Source organism: Megascapheus bottae, chromosome 19 (assembly GCF_031878675.1).
Source record: "Megascapheus bottae isolate mThoBot1 chromosome 19, mThoBot2.hap1, whole genome shotgun sequence".
Classification (NCBI taxonomy): Eukaryota; Metazoa; Chordata; class Mammalia; order Rodentia; family Geomyidae; genus Megascapheus; species Megascapheus bottae.
Window position 1 is genome coordinate 20,059,316 of NC_143527.1, and position 21,157 is coordinate 20,080,472.

A 21,157-nucleotide genomic window follows, 5' to 3' on the forward strand; every position below is an offset into this window, starting at 1 on the left:
AAACAGTTTAATGAGAGCATGGCTATGAACATTACAAAAAGAGAAGTAATTACTTTTACAGGATGATTTGGATGTTGGAAAAGATCAGATTTCATTTCAGAATATTTCCAGAAATATTTCTGTTACGTAAAGGAAGGCCCATTGATAAGTTCAATTCCTCATCCCCAATCTGGATGTCCTTTCCCCCACCACCCAAAACATCAAAACTTTCCTGCCTCTCCTCTGGGTAATCCTTCCATCTGTTTCTCAACTCAGCAATGACTTGATCAATTTACAGGAGACAGAGAAGAAACTGTGCTTCAGAAGCAGAACGGGGTTTCAGAGACCCTTCCAGTCATAAAGAAATCCCTGCCAATAAGAAATCAAGGCTGAGGTGGCTCAGGAAGGGTTGGTCTGAGACAGATGGAACTGATTGGTGGCAGAGCTCTCTCTCTCTCTCTCTCTCTCTCTCTCTCTCTCTCTCTCTCTCTCTCTCTCTCTCTCTCTCTCTCTCTCTCTGTGTGTGTGTGTCCACCCTCTTGCATTCTGGACTAGACCATTTTCTGTCATTGTGCATTGCTACATTCCATGATTGAGTAATATGACGAAAAGTCTCCCGTGGAGGGAGTTTGCATAGAGCCAGCTGTGGTACAAAGTTGAAACAAACAGAGCTTTGGTAAGCATTGTGCATCTTAGAGAGGCTTCCAGAGGGTGACAGCACACACGTTCCTAGTGCTTTTGGGGGAGTTAAGGAGGTCTTCAGGGGAGGTAAAAGGGGTCTTCAGCTTGGGGACCTCGCTGCATTTACAGTGGCATGTTTTGGAACAGGAAACCTAAGAGACATCATAGGCCTGATACTTGGTTATGGTCGACGTCCTTCTGTTCCTCTCCTGGGACAGGAAGTAGACACGGTTGGCCTCTGGGTAGGTGACTTTGCTGAGTGGGAGCTTGTAGATGGCAGGGTTGTTGGTTGTCAGGAGCAGGAAGGTGAGGGCTGAGAGGCAGAAGGGCCATGTACATGGCGGTAATCCAAACTGGAAGGAGAGAGACACAGAAATGCTTCAGTTACATAAACACCCAACAATGACAGCAGCAACAACCACACCTCAAGTGCTTGTTTAATTAGCCATTTTAAATTCCTTCAACCCTAGAGAGAAGAAAGGATGCTTTGTGGGCACAGCTAAGGGTAATGTTGGACTGGCTGCCAATATAGATGAAATCATGTCACTGGTGACAGTCTGCACTGAAACAGGTGAAGACATGTTCTTCAAAGTATAGTCAATGGATGGCAATGGGGCTCAATATGCTTTTACGTGCAAGATGTAGTTTGTCTTGGGCCATCTGGTTAGGTTATTCATCTGGTTGTGATAATTCTGTGCCCTCTTTCAGAAGCCCCTTTGAAGAAGTGTCTTTGATATTCCTTGTATCTCAAGATGTTTTTCTCTTGGCCACAGGTTGGAGTAGATGTAGACAATTGACTCAAACACACCATTGCATACCCATAGGCCCATAATTTGGGCCAGCAGAATCCTTCTTTTGAGAATGAGAACTCAGAGGCACCAATATTTTATCTATAGAGCTCTTGAACTGAAAGGCCTGGAAGACCACACAGAGACGGCATCATTTAGAAGCTGAGAGCAGCAGAAACCCTTTACAGAGACACCCAGCCTTGTTCCTGGGAAGCGTAGCTGCTTCTCTTCTCAGGTGCTCTCGGGTCCCACATCTCTTGCTCATCCTGATGACTTGATTTTCATTCCTTGAGATGATCAAGGATATTTAAATATTCCTCCTTTGAGAATACTCTTCATTTGAGATAACTTGAGTGTCAGTTTGCAGACAGCCTATGAATTCAGCCATGAGGTAGATCAAATCTTCTTCCCCTGATGTTTTATGATAAGCAGTAGTAGGAGCCTGAGGTAGCCTCAAGGGAGTAAATGACATTGGCCAGGTGTCCATCCAAAGATGGCACTGTGGAGGGATTTGGGGAACAAGGACAGTGCCAGCACAAGAGCCCTGATTTCTGATCAGGAGTCTTTCTTTTCAAAGCCCCACTGAGAAAGTACCAGGTGCTCTGTGGAGTCCTACAGGAGGAAGAAAGAGGGTCCTCTGCCCAGATCCAATCTCAGATGGGATCCTGTTGTTTCATCACTTCATCTTTCTGAGGCCTATTTCCTCAGGAGTAACAATACTGACTTGGAGAGTTGGAGCTTTGTGTACACTAAGTAGTCAATAAATGGTCTTCAGGACATGGTGACCTCTAATCAAGCAGATGGCAGCATCGTTGAAGACCCAGGCCTGCACTGTTGAAGACCCAGGCCTGCACAGATGCACACCAGTCAGAGAGCAAAAGAATAGGGCTCAGAGTGCTCTTCTGAGGAGGGCTTGAATGGTTTCATACATGTAGTTCAACATTTTTATATCCTGGAACTCCAGATCCATTCATAGTCTGAACTTCCCTGTAAGTGGTCAGTATAACATCATCCATGGAGTAGGCATTTCATAAGTCAACTTAATTTTGTTTGAAAAGAAAATGTCTAAATTGAGCAATACTATACGTAATTTCTCCCTGCATACAAAAGAAAGGGCCAGTGTCAAGACCTAGGATCAGGAGCCAAAGGTCTCTGCCTGTACCTCTTCCAGTGTCTTGTCAGAGGATGGCACATGATAGGTATTGCTAACTGGTTGAGTGAATGGATAGTTCCAGATAAGAAAGCAAAGCCTAGGATGAACAGGAGCCTCAGAGGCACACGTTGTCCTCATGACTTCTGTCAGTGTTTCTGAGGATCTCTGTTCAGCCCCAGCTCCACTTCTGGTTTTTGGTAAGTAACTGGTGATAAGTCTCAGGGACTTTCCTGGCTGGCTTTGAACCATGATCTTTAGATCTCAGCCTCCTGAGTAGTTAAGATTACAGGTGTGAGCCACTGGTACCTAGTTATTCATAACTTCTTGAATACTTACTATGCGTTGTTCCCTGCCATAGGTACTGGAAGCCAAGACAAGAATATGCTAGGCCTTTGCATGCAGGACTTGACTCTAGTTTACTCCTGCATAACATGTGGTGGGACCCAGAGGAGGACAGTCCACTGGGGGAGACAGGCTAAGAAAAGGCTAATGTGCTTAGAAAATTCTTTCTGAGGCTAAGTCAAAACCATGTGTTTTCCTTAGAGGTGATGGAGAGATTTAAACAGGTGTGAGGGGAGTGCCTATGCCTTCCCCATCTGTAGGACTAAAGGACATCCCTCTTCTATGTGAACTGTCTCTTATATCTCTAAGAAAGGGAGACACTGGTTGCAAGCCAAGCCCTGTGCACTGCATAGCAGACCTAGGCTGGCAAGTGGCAGTTCCTGACTTCACAGACCACCTGCATTAGAGCCCAGACAAAGAATGCATTTTGGAACTGCTGCATGTGCCAACAAGCCACCAGCTCAGGCTTCTCTCTGATTGGTTAGGGTTTGTCCTTGCACTCTTCCCTAAAACCTTTGCTGATGGCACCATCCTTTCTGTGACAAGGTGGTAGTTTCTATGGGACAAGTGTACACTGGCTTACAAGCCACAAGTGAAGAAGGAAAATAGTTCTAGAGGATAGTAAAATAGAAAGGGGTTAGATTTTTCAAGAGCAAAGATTTGCAAAGAGGTTCAGTGCCACTGACAGTGGGATTTGATTAACTCACAGTTGACATTTGAGTTCCCAAGGCCTCGGGTGATAAGGTGAATAGTGTGGCTTGGTACTGGAATTGGTGGAAATCTGGAAGGGCTCCAGGAGGAGGGTTATGCTCAGGGCTGGGGAAATCAAGGAGCATGCGAGCTTGTTTATAGCCCCCATAGACTTACCACAGACAACATGTTGGCCAGAGCGGCACCCAGGTAGGCTGCAAACAGTGCTGGGAAGAAGAATCCACCATCAATAGTCAGTCATGGTTTCCCAGCATCTCAACCTTAATCTACATGCTCTTCACTCATTTTATGCTACAAATGCTATCTCTCAGATTCAACAAATACCGGCCGAGTCATGTTGGTGTTTGGCAGCTTTAAATGTGTTAAATTCCATGTGCCGCTAAGACAGCAGATGAACTTTGTTAAAAAAGGGCCAGAATTTAGCTGTTACAGTTCTCTTGGGTCTCACCACCTTGCATTCCAGTAAAGGAACATTTAACAGCATAAACCATAAATGAAAATTTTACTATATAGCAAAGGCAAGTGAATCCCAGAAGTCCCTGCTAGAATATTTCATCACAAGGTATTAACATAATATGGGTTTCAAGGGACTAGCAACATCCTGTAAACTCGAGGAAAACCAAATAGGCCTACTGCCTTGTCTCTTGGGCTGTTAGAAGAGGGCATGACCAGGCGGACTGCTGAGAAGAGACTGCTGGGAAGAGAAGTCAGAGGCAATGAAAATGGGCCAGGGTAATTGGGCTTTGCATCTGGAGCCTTAATTTCTCAAGAGAGTGCATCCCAATTGTCCTTAGGATACTAACAACAGCTAACCTTTATTAGAGAATGACTATATGCCCAGCACATAGCCACACTCTCTATAGTCTTCAGCATTCCTAAAATGCAAGCACTAATATTGCCTTTATTTTGCAAGAAAATTGAGGCTCTGAGCGGTTAAAGAACACCATTATTTTGTCTGTTTGTGAGGTGGAGAGGCCCCATTGTTTTTGAGGTAAGAATTCAAGATGGAAGAGGAGAGGAAATACAGGAATGGATTAGATAAAGTAGGGTGCAAGGCAGGCAAGTTTCATGGGTTCCACTCTGGGAGGAAATAAGAGCCCATGCCACCCTTTGTATTGCTGTCTCCTCCTTCTTTTCTTGGAATGCAGATTAGAGGGCTGACACTATCTGCTATTTGTTATGTGTTAGCTACGGGTATCATGGCCCCCATGCATGATCTGGTTTCATCCTGATACCAGCTCTGTGAGTGAGCACGATGGTGTGATCACTAAGAGTAGATGCAGCGTGCTCTGGGTTATATGGCTGACAAGTTAGCAGAGCCACGGCCAGCAGGCTGCAAGCGTGAGTTCTTCATCACAGGGTGCTGCAGCCTCGCAGGCTTGAGGTTAGGAAGAGGCAGGAAGACAAAAGAGCCCAACCCAAGCATCATGAAGACCAGAGATAAGACTGGGAAGAGTGGAGGCTCAGAGAGTGGCCTAGACCAAGCTCTATTCCATTCAACTCTTCCACGATTCCGGGGCCAGAATTTGAGGCTTCATTCCTGTGCCTTCCTCACCCCACTGGTACTTGATCAGACTCTACTTGTGACTGACAGGAAACCTCTGGAAACCTTCTGCATGGTTGTGTACATTGCAGGGCTTGCAGAGCAGGAGAGGAAGTAGAAGAGAGAGAAAAGAAGGAGAAAGGGCACGCTGCCCCTTGTGCAGAGCAGGCACCAGTGATGCCAGCACTGGCTGCGAGACTTTGACCAAGGACCCACTAGAGGGAGCACTAGCTTCAGGAGGGAGTATGCCATCCTGCAAAGAGCACAGACCTTTCCAGACCTGACTCTGGATGATTGATTTGTCTCCGTCCCTTATCTGTGCAATGGGATGGCAATCGTATCAGAGTACTTTACAGTGAAGATTAAAAGGAGATACCACCCATCTCAGGTGTGGCATCATTGATGTTCTTTGCTGTGGGGATGGCCTGTGCCTTAGAGGATATGCAGCAGCATCCCTGGCCTCTCCCTATTAGGTGCCCGGAGCACCTCGCTCACTCTTCTAGGAAGAAGTGAAGCCTCACTCATTGTCTACATGGTCCTGAGATTGAGCACCTTTAATTTTGCACAGTGGCTGCGTCACTCCTCTGAGCTTAGTCCTGACTCTGCAAATGGATACATTTTCCCTTTGTTTGCCAGGTAAACTAATACCAACCATGGAGAGTTGGTGTTGGGATAGAGATGAGATGTTTAAAAGTGCCTACTTAGCAGGAGGTGCTAGGTGGGCTACCTTTCGTTGGATAAATATGGCAGCTCTGACTTCTTAGGTAATAGTGCTTTGCTAGCCTTCGATTGAAATTTTCGGGTGGCAGAAAATAATTTTAGAAAGGAAGAAAGGAAAAGCAATGTTACCTTCATATCTAGTTTAGAATTTGTTTTATATATCTTTATATTGACTGTCATACAATGGAAATGAAAACACATCTTCAGAGTACATTAAGGAGACAAACATTTCTGATCCAGAACATATCTAGCAAAGAATAGCTTAGAAGTTTTGCAATGTAAACTTATTTTTTGTTAAAGCTTATATCCATAAAGTTTCATGATCTATAGATATATGGAAATGGAATCTCTGTTCTAAGACATAGTCCAAGTGAATTTTATTTGGATAGTATCAAGAAAATGATGGAGGTTTATAAACATATGCAAACATACCAAATTGTTCCAGTCATTCTGATTTGCTGGGACTCTGAACAAATGTGCAACCAGGAGGGATGGGACCAGAAAGGGCTGATGGCTAATATGAGGAGGTTTAAGCTTTATTGTTTTATATGATGTAAATTGTCCAATTCTAGCCAAGTCAGTGAAGTGGTTTTTCTTTTTAAGTGATTATTCCCCTCCCTCCCTCCCTCCATTCATCCCTCCCTCCCTCCCCTTTTTCTTTCATTCTTGCTTTTTTTTGGAGGTGGGCAGTAAGACCTAGGCATCATCTACAATTGAAGAGAGTTTTGTCAGTGGTACCTACAGCAGGCAATGGCCAAGATGTGAGTCTGCCAGGTGATGACGTAGAACATGCCTCCGATGGCGATGCATGCAAGGGTGCTGTTGAAGCCACACAGGCCAAAGTAGATGGAGTCAAAGGGTGTGGCGATGCTGAGAGCTATGAGAGAAGAGGGCTGGGTTTGGATCTTTCGGGGCTCAGCTGCCTGTCCCAAGCCTCCACAGACCTCTAAGCTCAGGATATTTATTTTAAAAATAGAACTTCTGATTTTATTTAGTAAAAATACATTGAAAGGAAATAAATACATACATATACAGAGAGCCATGTGACTAGTAGTGGCTCACTGTAATGAGCTGAAGAAATACTTTGAGAAAAGACCCTGAAGTCTGATTTAACACACACACACACACACACACACACACACACACCCCTTTCTGAAAACTGAAAACAAATCCTTGCCTTTTTTCATTGGATATAAGACTTAAAATATATCTGGAAAGAAAAGGCTCCCAGACTTTTAAGTTACACTAAGGTGTTGCACAGAGGATCTTGAAGTCTTAGCACTGGAAGCAGAGTGCAATGGAAGGGAAAATTTTCCAGGGATTTGGTGTGATGTCACCATTTTCCTTGGAGCTGCCAGCAGGCACTCACAGCCCTAGGGCCCATTCTCACAGGGGAGAGGTGACACAGACCTGCTAACATGCCCATGGTGGATCCAATGGCTGCGTGCAAGCAAATGAGAGGCGACGACACCAGCAGAGCGATGAGGAAGAGGCCTCCGGTCCATGGGTTATCACAGCCGTACACCTGCCCGATTCCGACAGGGATGGCTCTCAAAAGCTGTGGCAAGAACAGGGTTTCTTGTTTGTTATGGAGCATAAAGAAACAATTTAAACTTCTACAAATGGTTCAGCATCAACCTTCAGGCTTATTTTTTTGACAAGGTCTTGCTGTGTATCCCAGGCTGGCCTGGAACCCATGACCCCCTACCTTAGCCTCTCAAAAGCACACTATCATCGTGCAACAGGTTTCTAAGACACTTCTGCCCAAATAGCTTAGCTGCAAAAGGAGCAGAATTTCATCATCTTAACTTTGAACTCTGCTGTATGTGTTAATGGAGGGAAACCTGAGCTTTAATGTAACAGCACACCTCAGACAACCAATAGAAGAAAACTCTGCAGGTTCTGACAGTGACTTCTTTTTTTCATATATTTTTTATTGTAATTAATAGAAGGGTTACATGATATTTGCCAGATAAATGGTGCATTAATTCCCATACATTGATACCCTTTCACATGTCTTGGTCCCCATTTCCCTCCCCCCTACCCCCACCCTCATCTTGTTTTCCCCCCTTCCCTATTCTATTTCAAATAACCAAATACAAATATATGGCCTTTTGTATCAAGGTTTTGCTCTATTGCAAATCTCTGCTAGGAGAGCCCAAGGTTTCTACTGATTATGACAAGTGAGGGAAACCATTGAGCCTATGTTCCTTTGAGTCTGGCTTACTTCACTTAATATGATCTTTTCTAAGTCTTTCCATTTCCTAACAAATGGGGCGATGTCGTTCTTTCTGACAGCAGCATAGAATTCCATTGTGTACAAATACCACATCTTGTTGATCCACTCATCAACTGAAGGACATCTAGGTTGGTTCCATACCTTTGGTATGGTAAATAGTGCTGCAACGAACATTGTTGTGCTGGTGGATTTAGTATGTCCTTGTTTCTGGATGATTGGGTAAATGCCAAGTAGTGGAATTGCTGGGTCATAGGGGAGTTCTATGTTTAGTCTTTTGAGGCACTGCCACACTGCTTTCCATAGTGGTTGAACGAGTTTGCACTCCCACCAACAGTGTAGTAGTGATCCCTCCTGGCCACATCCCCTCCAGCATCTGTTGTTTTAGTTTTCTTGATCCTGGCCATTCTAACTGGAGTGAGGTAGAATCTTAGAGTTGTTTTGATTTGCATTTCTTTTATGACCAGAGATGTTGAGCATTTCTTCATGTGTCTATAGGCCATTTTTGTTTCTTCTTCAGAGAAGACTCTCTTTAAGTCTTTGGCCCATCTTTTAATGGGATGGTGGTTACTTTGGAGATTAGTTTTGGAGTGATTCAATTTTTTGAGCTGTTGATATATTTTAGATATGAGGCCTTTGTCTGTTGTATGGTTGATGAAGATCTTCTCCCACTCTGTAGGCTTCCTAATTAGTTTACTAGCTATGTCCTTTGCCATAAAAACTTTGCAGTTTAATGCAGTCCCACTTATCCAGCCTTTCTCTGATTTGTTGTGATTCTTGGTCTTTATTAAGAAAGTTTCGACCTGTGCCAAGGAGATCTAGTGTATCTCCTATTCCTTCTTGTAAAGTTTTCAGAGTGACAGTGACTTCTTAAGCCAATAAATTTCACTACTTGGCATTTATGCAATGGTCCAGAAACAAGGACATACTAAATCCACCAGCACAACAATGTTCACTGCAGCACTATTTACCATAGAAAAGATATGGAACCAACCCAGATGCCACTCAGTTGATGAGTGGATCAACAAGATGTGGTATTTATACACAATGGAATTCCATGCTGCTGTCAGAAATAACGACATCGCCCCATTTGTAAGGAAATGGAAAGACTTAGAAAAAATCATATTAAGTGAAGTAAGCCAGACTCAAAGGAACATAGGCTCAATGGTTTCCCTCATTTGTCATAATCAGTAGAAACCTTGGGCTCTCCTAGCAGAGATTTGCAATAGAACAAAACCTAGATACATAAGGCCCTATAGTATGATGCTAAATGAAAGGACCTCCAGGATATAGAAACAAAAGCCATATAATGAGTGATTGTTGTCCTTAATGTACTATGTTATCTCTCATCTCTTTTGCTGTCCCTTGGTTATCTCATATTGTTACAGTATTTCACCTGTATATATTGTATATATGCTTATTTGAAATAGAATAGGGAAGGGGGAAAACAAGATGAGGGGTGGGATGAGGGATGGGGGTGGGGAGAGGGAAATTGGGACCAAGACATGAGAAAGGGTATCAATGTTTGTGAAGTTATGCACCTTCTATCTGGTGAATTAATGTAACCCTTCTATTAATTACAATAAAATTATATAAAAAATAAATAGTAAACAAAAAATAATAGCATGGTGGGGGTACCTTTAATGATTTAATGCAACTGAATGAAAGAAGCAGCATAAGTTGTATTAAAACTGGACCAAAGTATCAAAAAAGACTCTTGAACAAATACATCAAGGGGCTGGTGTTCTAGTCTTGGCTTTGTTCTGTAATTTGCTATGGGACTGGGGATAAGCTTTCTCTGTCTCTGTATTTCTCTCTCTCTCCCTGTGTCTGTTTGTCTGTCTGTCTGTATCTTTTCATGCTTGTACTAGTACTTGAACTCAGGGCCTGGGCATTGTCCCTTAGTTTTTTCACTCAATGTTGGTGTGTTGCCACTTGAGCCACAGTTTGATTTTTGGATATGGGTCTTATGTATTTGCCTTTCTTGGCTGACTTTGACTGCAGTCCTCTGATCTCAGCCTCCTGAGTATCTAGGATTACAGATGGGAGACACTGGTCCTCAGATGGGGTGACTCTTTTAACCTGACCCCTGCTTTGTTCTCAGTGATGACATAATGGGAACAGAAATAGCACTTTAACTCCTAGAAGGAGACAGGGATGGTAGTCCATGGGACAAGTATGTGGAAAGCTTAGTACTGTATAGTTAATAAGTATCACCTGTGGGTAAGAGCAGTAAGACGGATAAGTAAGTAAACGCCACTTTGGCATTAAGGATTTTGTAAATACTGCCCTTCCTCCTTCCATAATACCTACCAAGGGCACTTGGATCTCTGACCAAGTGAGATTGGGCACAGCAGATACAGGCTGCAGTAGCGTTGTGGGGAAGAAGAGGTTGTAGTGGCCTGTGGCTGCCAGGTACAGAGTCACGGCAATATTGAAGGGCAGTGTGAAGACAGGCAGGTCCCACTTGCTGAAGATGGTACTCAGGGCACTGGAAAGGATGGGGCTAGGGGCAGAAATAAGAGAAGCTGTCAGGCAGATTCCTGGCCCCAATACTAGATGGCACAGTAGTACGTGAGAGGTCTACTTTTCTTGGAAGAGAGCAGCTTGCTAGGCCATCCTCTCCAGGCCTGTTCCATCTTAGGCAGGCCTTTCCTGGGGCCTCCACCCTGCATGAGGTGAAGAGACAGGGCAGGAGGCCCACATCCAATTCCAAATCTTCCCGTGAGTCTAAAAACATCCTCAAAGAGACAGAGTTCTAGCCTCAGGCAGATGGAGAGAGAAAGTTTTGGTGAACCCAGGGGAGGTAATTATGGTTTTGAATAGCCAAGTCCCCCAGCCTTGTGGTCAGAATGCCTTAAGGTTTCTGGAAGTAAGGGATGAGTCCTGAGCTCGAGGGCTCTGCCTGTAGCTGCCCTTTGGTCTACCTGGAAAGACCATCTAGGTCTGGTCAGGAGTCCTAGGCTAGAGAAAAGCTTGGAGAGCAGAAGTGCAGGGATTTCTAGGAACTGACAGGGCCCTGTAATGTGGCTTTTAACCTGTGTGGTCTTCTGTGCTCTGGGAAGGCAAGACCAAAACCCTGTTAAGATTTTAAACAGAGAAGAGAGGGTAACTAAGGAGGTGTCATTCATACATGACCCTGTATTGTGTTGTCTCTGTGAAATGTTGATAATTATTGGTAGTAGGAGTTTCTGATGTGCAAGAAAAACATAGTCCTTTCTATGGAGTTTAGAGAGGCAGTCAGGGGGTGAGTATTAGAATGGTTTCAGCCCTTTGCTCTGAACCCACAACCTCAGAAACAAACTTACCAAGACATGGACATAATGATGACGGGGAGCAGAAGCCACCAGTAATAGTCACCCTTGTCTGAGAACACAGCCATCAGTAACCCCACCAGCACCCCATTGTAGCCATGGAGTCCAGATGCAATAGCAGACCTGTGGGTGAGGGAAGATAAAAACGGGGCTGGTAAGAGTGGGAATGTCCCTCACGGCCGTTGAGTTTTTCTTCATTCCCAGCTGGGGTTTTCTCAAACAGGTCACCCTTCTGGGAGTGGGGAGAGAAGATATCAGCTCTAATGATCTTTTCATTTCCTAGATAATAGGGGTGTATGAGAAATGATTGAGGAGCAATTACTTTTTGTTTTCCTCCTGGTACTGGGCCTTGAACTCAGGGCTTTATATTCTTGCTTGGCTTTTTCAAGCAAGACTGATGCTCTATCATTTAAGCCACACCTCCATTTCTGACTTTTTGCTGCTCAATTGGAGATAAAGGTTTCTTGAATTTGTCTACCTGAGCTGGCTTCATACCTTGATCCTCAGATCTTGGCCTCCTGAGTAGTTAGGATGGCATGAATGAGCCACTAGTGCCTGGCTAGTGCCTTGTCTTGAGGGGAAGCTGAGAAGGAGAAGAATGGTCCTTTTATGATTGGGCCTCTAGGAACTTACTTGTCCTGGCTCAGGATGAGGGCAGTCAAGGTGGATACGACAGTGCCCAGGCAGCCTGACATGGCCCACCAGGGGTTCTGGACGAAGAGGCCAAGGATGATAAGAATGCCACTCAGGGGGTTATTCACAAACATCACCTGAGACGTGCCTCGGAGCACCCAGTCAAGAAACTGGAACACTGGGGATTTGTCTGCAATGGAATAGGGTAGGAAGTCAGTAAATGCTTGGTGTAGGTATGGATCCAGCCTGGGGTAGACTGTGTGTATGAAAGAATTTCCCTGAAATCCAAGTAGGTGTTCATGGAATCAGCCATAGACTGTCACCTGAAATAGAGAAGGATACACAAGGATCCCCGGAGAATGGGATTGCCTAAGAAATCTGCTGCTAGTCAGATATTGCGTTCTGCACTGTGAATTAGATACCCTGCACTATCTGTGCCTTCTAGGAGGGTGGCATGAACTTTCCAGAAAAACCTTCTTGCTGCATGAAGATCATTAAACTTGTGAGTAGAAGTCCTGGGAGATGGTTGGAGAACCCACCAGCCTAATAGATAGTTTTTCAGTGAGTCATTTAATGTACATTTCTTTTAGAATGCTGGCTCTGGAATCCCAGCATTAATTTTGCCCATCTACAACATTTGAATGGGCTATTTGGAAAGCAGAATTTCTCTATTCTGAAATGAGTGCTCTCTCTCATGTTCTCTCTTTCATGTTCTCTCTCTCTGTCTCTCTGTCTTTGTCTCTCTCTGTCTCTCTGTCTGTCTGTCTGTCTGTCTGTCTGTCTGTCTCTCTCACACAAACACATACACACACACACACATACACATACATACTGGTATTTATATCTCAGGATACTGTAATAATGGTAGATTTCTTGGCTTCTCTGGATGACCCTAGGAACAGAGCCTGGCTGGCCTAAAGAATTTCTTGGCTAAGTGTTTCCTAGGCATGAAGAAGGCAGCCATTTTAGGGATACTTTTATAATACCGTACCTTTAAGTCCCTCTCCACATTCCTTCATCTCTCCTGTGATGTAGCTGAGGGCTCTGCTGACCCTCTTTCCTCCAGCAGCCATGGAACTCTGAATCCACGAAGTCTTGGATATGTTGGTTTCTACTTTGATCTCAGAAGTCTCTTCCATGGTGTCTGGATCCTGTTCAGGGACAAGAGATGGGCAAGAATTGTTCTTGTTCTATGGTTTTCTATGGGAAGTGACCTTGGTTGTAGTCTTGAACTTTGGTCCTGGGCACTGTCCCTGAGCTCTTCAGCTCAAGGCTACCGCCCTCCCCCTTGAGCCATGGCCCCAATTCTGGTTTTCTGGTGATTAACTGGAGATAAGAATCTGAGGGACTTTAGTGCCCAGGCTGGCTTTGATCCTCAATCCTCAGATCTCAGCCTCCTGAGTAGGTGGCATGAGCCACTAAGGTGCCTGGTTATGGATTTTTTAAAAATTATCTTTTAATTTTTTTTAAATCTCTTTCTGTGGATTAGGATTTCTTGTTTATCATGTCACCTCATTTGGTGGTGGAAACCACCATGACATACAACTTCTTGTACCTCTGTGCATGAAGATTCAGAACTAGTTATTTGCAAAGATCACATGATAAAGAGTTCATCATGGATGTTTAGATTTATTCATTTATTTTTTCATTTATCTGCTAATATATTTTTTCCAGACTGTCTCATGTACCTAGTTTTTAAATGTTATTTTCAAAAGAAGTTTTATTTTTCATTTCATTTCATTTTTTTTTTGCTAGTCCTTGGGCTTGAACTCACTGTCCTTGGGCTTCCTTAAGGCTGGAGCTCTACCACTTGAATCACAGCACCACGTCTGGCTTTTTTTCTATATATGTGGTGCTGAGGAATTGAACCTGGGTCTTTGTGTATGCTAGGCAAGCATTCTACCACTAGCCAAACTCTCAACCCCCATTAAATGTTATTTTCACTATACTACAGTTTCTATCAGAAACTGTCCCTCCTCATAAAGTCTAGTCTTTAGATTTTAATTGATCATAAATATAGATGTTATAATTGAACATATAAAAATGCTATCTTTGAAAATTATCAAGTTTTACTTCCTAAATGTTTGACTTAGGGGAAACCTGATAATCAATACTTCAAAGGAACTGGAAAGTTCACAAAGTAAACTGAAAAAAAAGACGTATTTTTTTTTGCCCCAGTCTTGGGGTTTGAACTCAGGGCTTGAGCACTGTCCTCGGGCTTTTTCTCAAGGCTAGTGCTCTCCCACTTTAGTCACAGTACCACTTCTGGCTTTTCTATATATGTGGGACTAAGGAATTGAACTTGGGTCTTCATGCATGCTAGGCAAAACACCTTACCACTAGGCTAAACTCCCGGCCCCAAATAAAACATTTTAAAATCCATATAATTACATTTCTGAAAATGTGAATTCAAGTAAACTCTGCGTACAGCCACAGCCTCCTTGCTGGCTCTCGGCTCCATTAGCCTGCAGGAAGCTCAGTCCCTGACTTGGGCCACCTGATACTCACAAGCAGCTCCACTGCTGGCTTCCGGTATAGAGAGGAGAATGACTCTTTGATTTGTCTTTCCTGGTGCTCACCTTTCCCAAACACTGGAGTTGGAAGGAATAAGAACCATTAGTTGAGATGCCTCTACTCTGGCACCTTAGAAGTGATTTCCTGCAAGATTCAGGTTAGACAAATGGGCACCTCCCAGTTTCACAAGGAAATATAAATTCTATAATCTTGTAGCTGAAAGTCCCCTCTTTTCCTTTTCTGCTCAGAAGTTTATTTAGATACCCCCCTTGAGGAATAGAGTTGAGTTCAGATACTTTAGTGATCCTTAATTAAAAATCCCTGATTTAGCTGAAAACCCATATTTTTGAGATGAGGAGACAGCATCCCAGAGGGATAATAATTCATCCGTGATCCCTGAATCCAGGGCTCTTTCTCCTTTACTGCACAGGGAACTTGTAAATGTATAGAGAAGGGAACTGAGATGTTGATATGCTTTGCTTGTTCCTCATAAAATCATAGATTGCCTGAGGAGCAGGATCTAGGCTTGAACTTGGCCAGATAATTTCAGGCTTTGTGGTCTTCGGTTTCTTTTTTTCCCCCTTTCTTTGTGTGATTTTAGCATTTTAATAGCAATTGAAATTTAGATCAGAACAGATGATATCTGTAGAGCCACTTCAAACACATTTTGGTATGCCCTTGTAATTCTAGAAAACTCTAGTAGTATGACTCTAAACATTCTTGGCTATTATGGGTGATTTATTTTTAAGTGTGACTAATTCCATCAGGGATTGACCTATTGGCAGAAAGATCAGGTCCTTGGAAGTTTCAGTCTTGGTGCTCTGGTTCCCTCCCGTGGTCAAGTGTGAGAATGGCAGGCTCTGGCGGTTGCATTTTCAGAGTGAATTGGCTGTTCATTCTTGTGACTGGCCTCTAAGCACTAGAAGAGATGGTATTCTTTGGACGGAGTGGTCACTAAAAGTGTATTGTGTTTGTATTGTGTGTGTCTCTCTCTGCCTTCCAGGTCCAGACATCCACTCCCAGAGTCCTTTGCATGACACTGTACTATGCTCCCTCCCACCTCACCCCACCTACTATCCTGAGAGACGGTGAGAGGGAGGTTGTTGACCTTTTAAGGCAAACCATGCACTCTTTTACACCATCAAAGACAAGCTCCAGGGCTTGAGAGACCCCTTGAGTATCTGCAGTGCTCTCTCTATTGCGTAGGTTTGCTCCTGAGCACTCCAGACCCATTGCTGGGGAGTGGCGGGTGCCATCTGAAGTGATGAGATTAGAAAAGTGGAGAGGAAGATAGTCATTAAAGCAACTTCTGTGGGCACAAGATATGAGTGGGCACTGGCTGGCCCACTGGGAAGTCACTCCTGTTAGCTGCGTGTCTCTGGTCGGCCCTGCTCACTCTCTGGGGTTGGGTGGCAGCAGATGGCTCCTCTCTGGCTGTCTTCACCTTACTCCCACCTGTAGCTCTAGGGTCTTTCTGTTCTCCAGAACCTGACATTACCTTCTAAGTCCAAGTTTCTGGCCTTCTCCCCTGCTTAGTTTGTGCTGTCCTCTGAGCCCTGCTCCCAGCCTTTGGGTACCCTCCCCATTATTCCTTTTTGACCAGTTCTCTTGTTCTGGACACCACTCCCCTTGCTTATCATCCAGTGTTCCCCTTACACTAGTGTTTCAGTTTATTTTATGATTTTCTTACAGCAGGGTCTTGCTACATAATGACAACTCAGTGATTTTCCTTCTGAGATTACAGGTGTTGACTACCACACCCTGACATGAACAATTGACTTTTGACTTGGTTTCAGACTAGAATCTCAGAAAGACTGTGAAAAGATTCTGAGGCTAGCCCGAGCTGCTCTCTTGAATTACATTGATTTGGGGGCATGTGATGCAGGTAATTGCTGTGTGTGGTCAAGTTGAGATGCTCTGGCTTAGTCCTGAAAAATCCAACTGCCTGTCCACAGTCAATGTCCCCCCACACTGGCACCTGGGAACTGTAGATTTGGCCAGTGTTCTCGTGTGAGAGGAACCCCATCTCCTACTCTGGTTCCCGCCTGTGGGTTCCCCAACCCCCTGTAAAGGAAGGACTCTAATAGTTCTAGTGCATTTGGACTGAGAAGAGAGGGAGGACGTGCGCACCTTTGCTCCTCCTCCGAATAGATGACCACTTGATGTGGAACACACTCCTGGGTCTAGGGAGCACGGCCTCGGAGCCCTCCTCGGCCTTGGGGCCTGCTGTGGGTGACTGCGCCCCACCGCTGCCTAACCAGGGCAAGAAAAGACAGGTCAGTGTCCTACCTGGTCCATGCCCCTGAGAGCCAAGCAGAGAGCCAGGAGGAATGCAGCCAGAAGTTGGAGAGAAGCGAGTAGGGCAGCCTGCACGCTGGAGTGGTAACTGGATCCCTCCTTAGATAAAACTCATTGTGGCTCCATTTTTCATGCTGTAACTTCGACCTCCTCTCCCATAGGAATTTAAGTTACCTCTGGGTCGAGCGATGGATGAGCCAGCCTTAAACTCATTTAATGACATGGTCAGTGGACCAGAAGGAACACATGGCCCCTTCAGCCAATACCTCGGACCCAATTTGTGGTAGAGTTCCCATGCTGGCTATTTATTAGATTACCTGGATGCTTGAAAAATGTCACCCAAGCCCTATGCCACACCAGTTAAAGAGATTAACTGTTTTAATCCCCATGGTTCTAATATGCAGCTTGGCTGAGAAATACCAATATAGAGTCTTGCTACTCTAATCCTGGCCCCTGGACCAGCATTAACATCAGCTGGGAGCTTGTTAGAAATGCAAAAATCCCAGGCTTTAGCCCATAGTGATGGAATTGGGATCTATATTTCGACAAGGTTCCAGGTGAGGTCTGTGCCTGTATTAAAGTTTGACAAGTATCAAGCTATGGAGGGGAGGGTCAAGAGTTGGAGTGTGTTCTCAGTGACAAGAAACCCCTTTTGGTATTACATTGTCCTCACTGGCCACATGGTGGGGTGGAAGCATTCTTATCACTAGGCACAATATTTCTCAAGGCGATAACAGCTGGCCTCAAATCCCTTGTGAAACTTACATGCCCTTAGTCCCACCCACGGTCTGGCCAGAAACCGAAAGTGATTGAGTTTTGCCTGGCATTTGGCAAGTCATATAAACCCCTTTGGCATGTTTCCTCAATTGTAAAGAAATCAACTCCAAAGAAATCTGTAGCTCTTGCAGGACTGAGCTGCACACTCGACTTGTATGTAGTGGCAGTTATCCCACGGGGATAGCTGCTATTTCTTTCTCATGCAACAAATTGAAATCATGCTTGGTGGCTCTTGCTCCCTCCCTCCAGGCTTAGTGGCCCCTTATCCTGAAAGGACATCTGGTATTTTATACCCATCTGCACTGACTCTTACCTATCAGAGAGTGAGTTATAGGTTCTTGATTGTACATAGTGGTGATTGAGTTCTCTTTATTTCTCAATTATTTACTGTATAAAGGTCATTTACAGAGGGGTTATGGTTACCTAAGTCTGTAAAGAGTCCATTTCTTTTTGAGCAATGTCTCCCCTTCCTGTGTTCTCTCCCCACCTATAAGTTGTATGGTTGATTTTCAACATAGTGTGTAGTGAATATTCACTGTCTGTCTAGTTGTGAGTTCTTTGACAACAAATTTCATGGCAAATTTCTCAAGGCATCTCTGACACCTCTCACACATTTGGCACACAGTAGGTAGGCAGAACTGCTTTGTGAATAAATTAATAAGGGATGGTTATTCTATTATTTTTAACTTCTGAGTGGTGTAATAAGCAATGCTATTGGCTATTGTTTGCCAACAACTGAAATACTGAAAAAAAATACATCTTATAGTAAATGTTAAACACTTGATAAATATTGAACTAGAGGTGAAAGGCTTTCATAGGCGGCATCTTGTAGGTTTTTTTAGTTGATCTTTCCCCAGTGTTCCTAGAATAATAACATGGCTGGCCCTCTATGGCCAACAAACCAACCAGAAACCCAGATGGCCTACAAGAATAGCTGGAAGAGCTCAGTTAATAAGAGAGAAGAAAACAAGGCATTGAAGATGGAGATCTGGCTCAGTGGGATGTGATCTGGTTACCAGATGTTACATAGATCTACCCCATTTGTCCAGACAACCCTTGTCTCCCTGGAGGTGAGGCTATTTTTAAGTACAAATTTTGCACATAATAGGCACATAAGAAATGCACACAAATGCAGCTGTAGTACTCACTGAACAGTATGTTGAAAATGAACCCTATGACTTGTAGATGGAGGTAGGAGGAAAAAACTGGGAGAGAGTGAGGGAAGGAGTGACATTGTCCCAAAAGAAATATACTCTTTACCTGACTTATGTCTGTAGCCCTTCTGTATACCACTTTTATAATAACAATAGCACATTTAAAAAAAAGAGAAATGCACACATAGAAAGTAGTACTCACGTGGCCCAGTGCAGATGCGGGGCCCAGGGACTGGGTCCACTGAGGCCTCACCTGGCCGCGTGGAGGGCCAATGGTCTAGCTCTCTCAGAACTTCTGCACGTAGGCTGTGTCACGTGCTTGAGAGCTCTGTCCTCAATACCCTGCAGGTCACCTTTGAGCAGCTGAGTGGCTTCTTGGCATGTCCTACCGGCATAGGAACTTTTGTTGTTCCCTGCTCTAACAAGACTTATTAAGTGTCCCAATTCATATAGCTTCAGGCGGGAGGGAGGTGTGCAGGAGACTGTTTCAGGGGTATGGTCCCTGCCCTCAAGGATTGCCGCTAGCTAGTGTTTTCATAGGCAAGAATCCAGTGATCTTCTTATTGACTCAGAAAAAGAACACTTTCCAGCCAGGATTTGTTCAGAATCACTTGTTTTCCCTCACTTTGTGCTAGTACTGGGGCTTGACAGGGAAAAGCTTTACCACTTGAGCCACATCTCTACTTTTTTTGTTTGTTTGTTTGGTGTTTAAGTGGAGATAAGAATCACATAAATTTTCCTGCCTGGACTGGCTTTGAACTATGATCCTCAGATCTCAGCCTTCTGAGGAGCTAGGATTATAAGATGTGAGCCACCAATGCCTGGCTGGAGAGTATTGATACTAAAAATACTCATGCCTCTCTTGAGTTCTAACATAAAGAAAGGCCAGCCATTGGCATCATCAGTGGTAAAAAAAAGATTTGTGATAAAAATAAAACATTTGAGGATTATTATAATTTTCTTGAGGGAACAAAACAAACTCCCCCTCTATTTGACATTTTTCAGAAGAGAAAAAGTGATCTATGTACATTTCTGAAATATATCCAACCATGAACATGCCTACACACTTTTCTTTTTTTGAATTGTCTTTCTTTGGTGTGGCCAATGTGTGATTCACTCCTGTGGATGACTCAGTCCTGTCCATTAAATCCACAATATCCAACATCTCACAATATCCACAACATCTCACAATATCTAACGTGTCTACCATCAAGACCTATCTTTCATGTCCCTTTGGCTCTATGAGCTGTCCACTCCTTGGACCTGTTGTTTGTGGATGTACATACCCACAAGGTAATTTCTTAGCCATAAGTCCAAGTGACTTGTTTTGTTTTGAAGAGGCACACTGTATATAGTTTGATTTTATTTATTTTTGCCAGTTCTTGTCCTTGAACTCAGGGACTGAGCACTGTCCTTGGGCATTCTCAAGGCTAGAGCTCTACCACTTGAGCCACAGCACCACCTCTGGTTCTTTTCTGTATATGTGGTACCGAGGAATTGAATCTGGTCTTCATGCATGCTAGGCAAGCACTCTACCACTAGGTCAAACTAGTGGTTTGAGTTTCTTTATAATCAGTTTTTTATGATTAAGCTTTAGCCACAATTTGAATAGATATGTTCCTGTGTTGATCTTTGTACTGTGATTTGTGATTTTCTGTGCTGCTATGTGTATGAAGGAAAGAAAGAAAGAGAGATAGGTGAAGGCAGGAAGAAAGAAAGATTGAAAAAGAAAGAAAGAAAGAGAGAGAAGAGAGAAAGAGAGAAATGCTTGGTAGAAAATGGAGTGACCCCTCTCTTCTGTGAAGTTGTGTTTAGTTGACATTTTCAAAGTCCATTCTATGGATGAGGCCTTAAATGTTACAATTGGGAACTGCTTTTAAATGTTCTAGTCTAGCCCTTTCTTTTACAGATTGAGAACGGGAGGAGGTCTGGAGAGATGGAGTGACTTGCCCATCGCTTCACAGCTATTGATACAGAGAGACATCTAGGCACTGCATACTCTGTCTCATGCCTTATAGTCTAATATTTACTTCCCTGAACTTCACTTGATCACTTTCAGTCTGTCAATTCAGTTGTGTTTTTGAATGCAGCAGCTAACTAAATATTCTAGAATCCAATAGTCCTTACATGATGGCTTCCTTTCCTCAAGACAATCTCCCTGAAGTCTTTCTAATATAACTGGAAAGAAAGGTAGAAAGATGGGACAAAGAAGAAGATCTGATCATAGGAACATTTCTAGATAAGTTATTTTGGTAGCTCTAGCTTTTTAATCAGTAAGCCAATTTTTGTGTTTTTTTTTTTAAAGAAGTTAGTG

At 43.7% G+C, this 21,157-nt stretch overlaps 1 protein-coding gene across 2 annotated transcripts in view; it reads right to left on the reverse strand.

Annotated features, from left to right (window-relative positions):
- Window positions 1-513: 513 nt before the first annotated feature.
- LOC150049719 (urea transporter 2) overlaps window positions 514-21,157 on the reverse strand; it is a 43,766-nt gene continuing 23,122 nt past the window's right edge. Inside the window, exons 10-19 of one of the 2 annotated variants that reach the window (XM_090353176.1) lie at window positions 16,745-16,867; window positions 14,609-14,691; window positions 13,092-13,251; window positions 12,101-12,290; window positions 11,462-11,590; window positions 10,467-10,659; window positions 7,328-7,475; window positions 6,660-6,794; window positions 3,811-3,860; window positions 514-1,013 (exon numbers count right to left, since the gene is read on the reverse strand). In XM_090353176.1, coding sequence (XP_090209302.1) covers window positions 813-1,013; window positions 3,811-3,860; window positions 6,660-6,794; window positions 7,328-7,475; window positions 10,467-10,659; window positions 11,462-11,590; window positions 12,101-12,290; window positions 13,092-13,251; window positions 14,609-14,691; window positions 16,745-16,867 — 1,412 coding nt within the window. In that variant the 3' untranslated portion in view covers window positions 514-812. The remainder of the gene's footprint in view (window positions 1,014-3,810; window positions 3,861-6,659; window positions 6,795-7,327; window positions 7,476-10,466; window positions 10,660-11,461; window positions 11,591-12,100; window positions 12,291-13,091; window positions 13,252-14,608; window positions 14,692-16,744; window positions 16,868-21,157) is intronic. The other variant, XM_090353178.1, reaches the window with a different exon arrangement.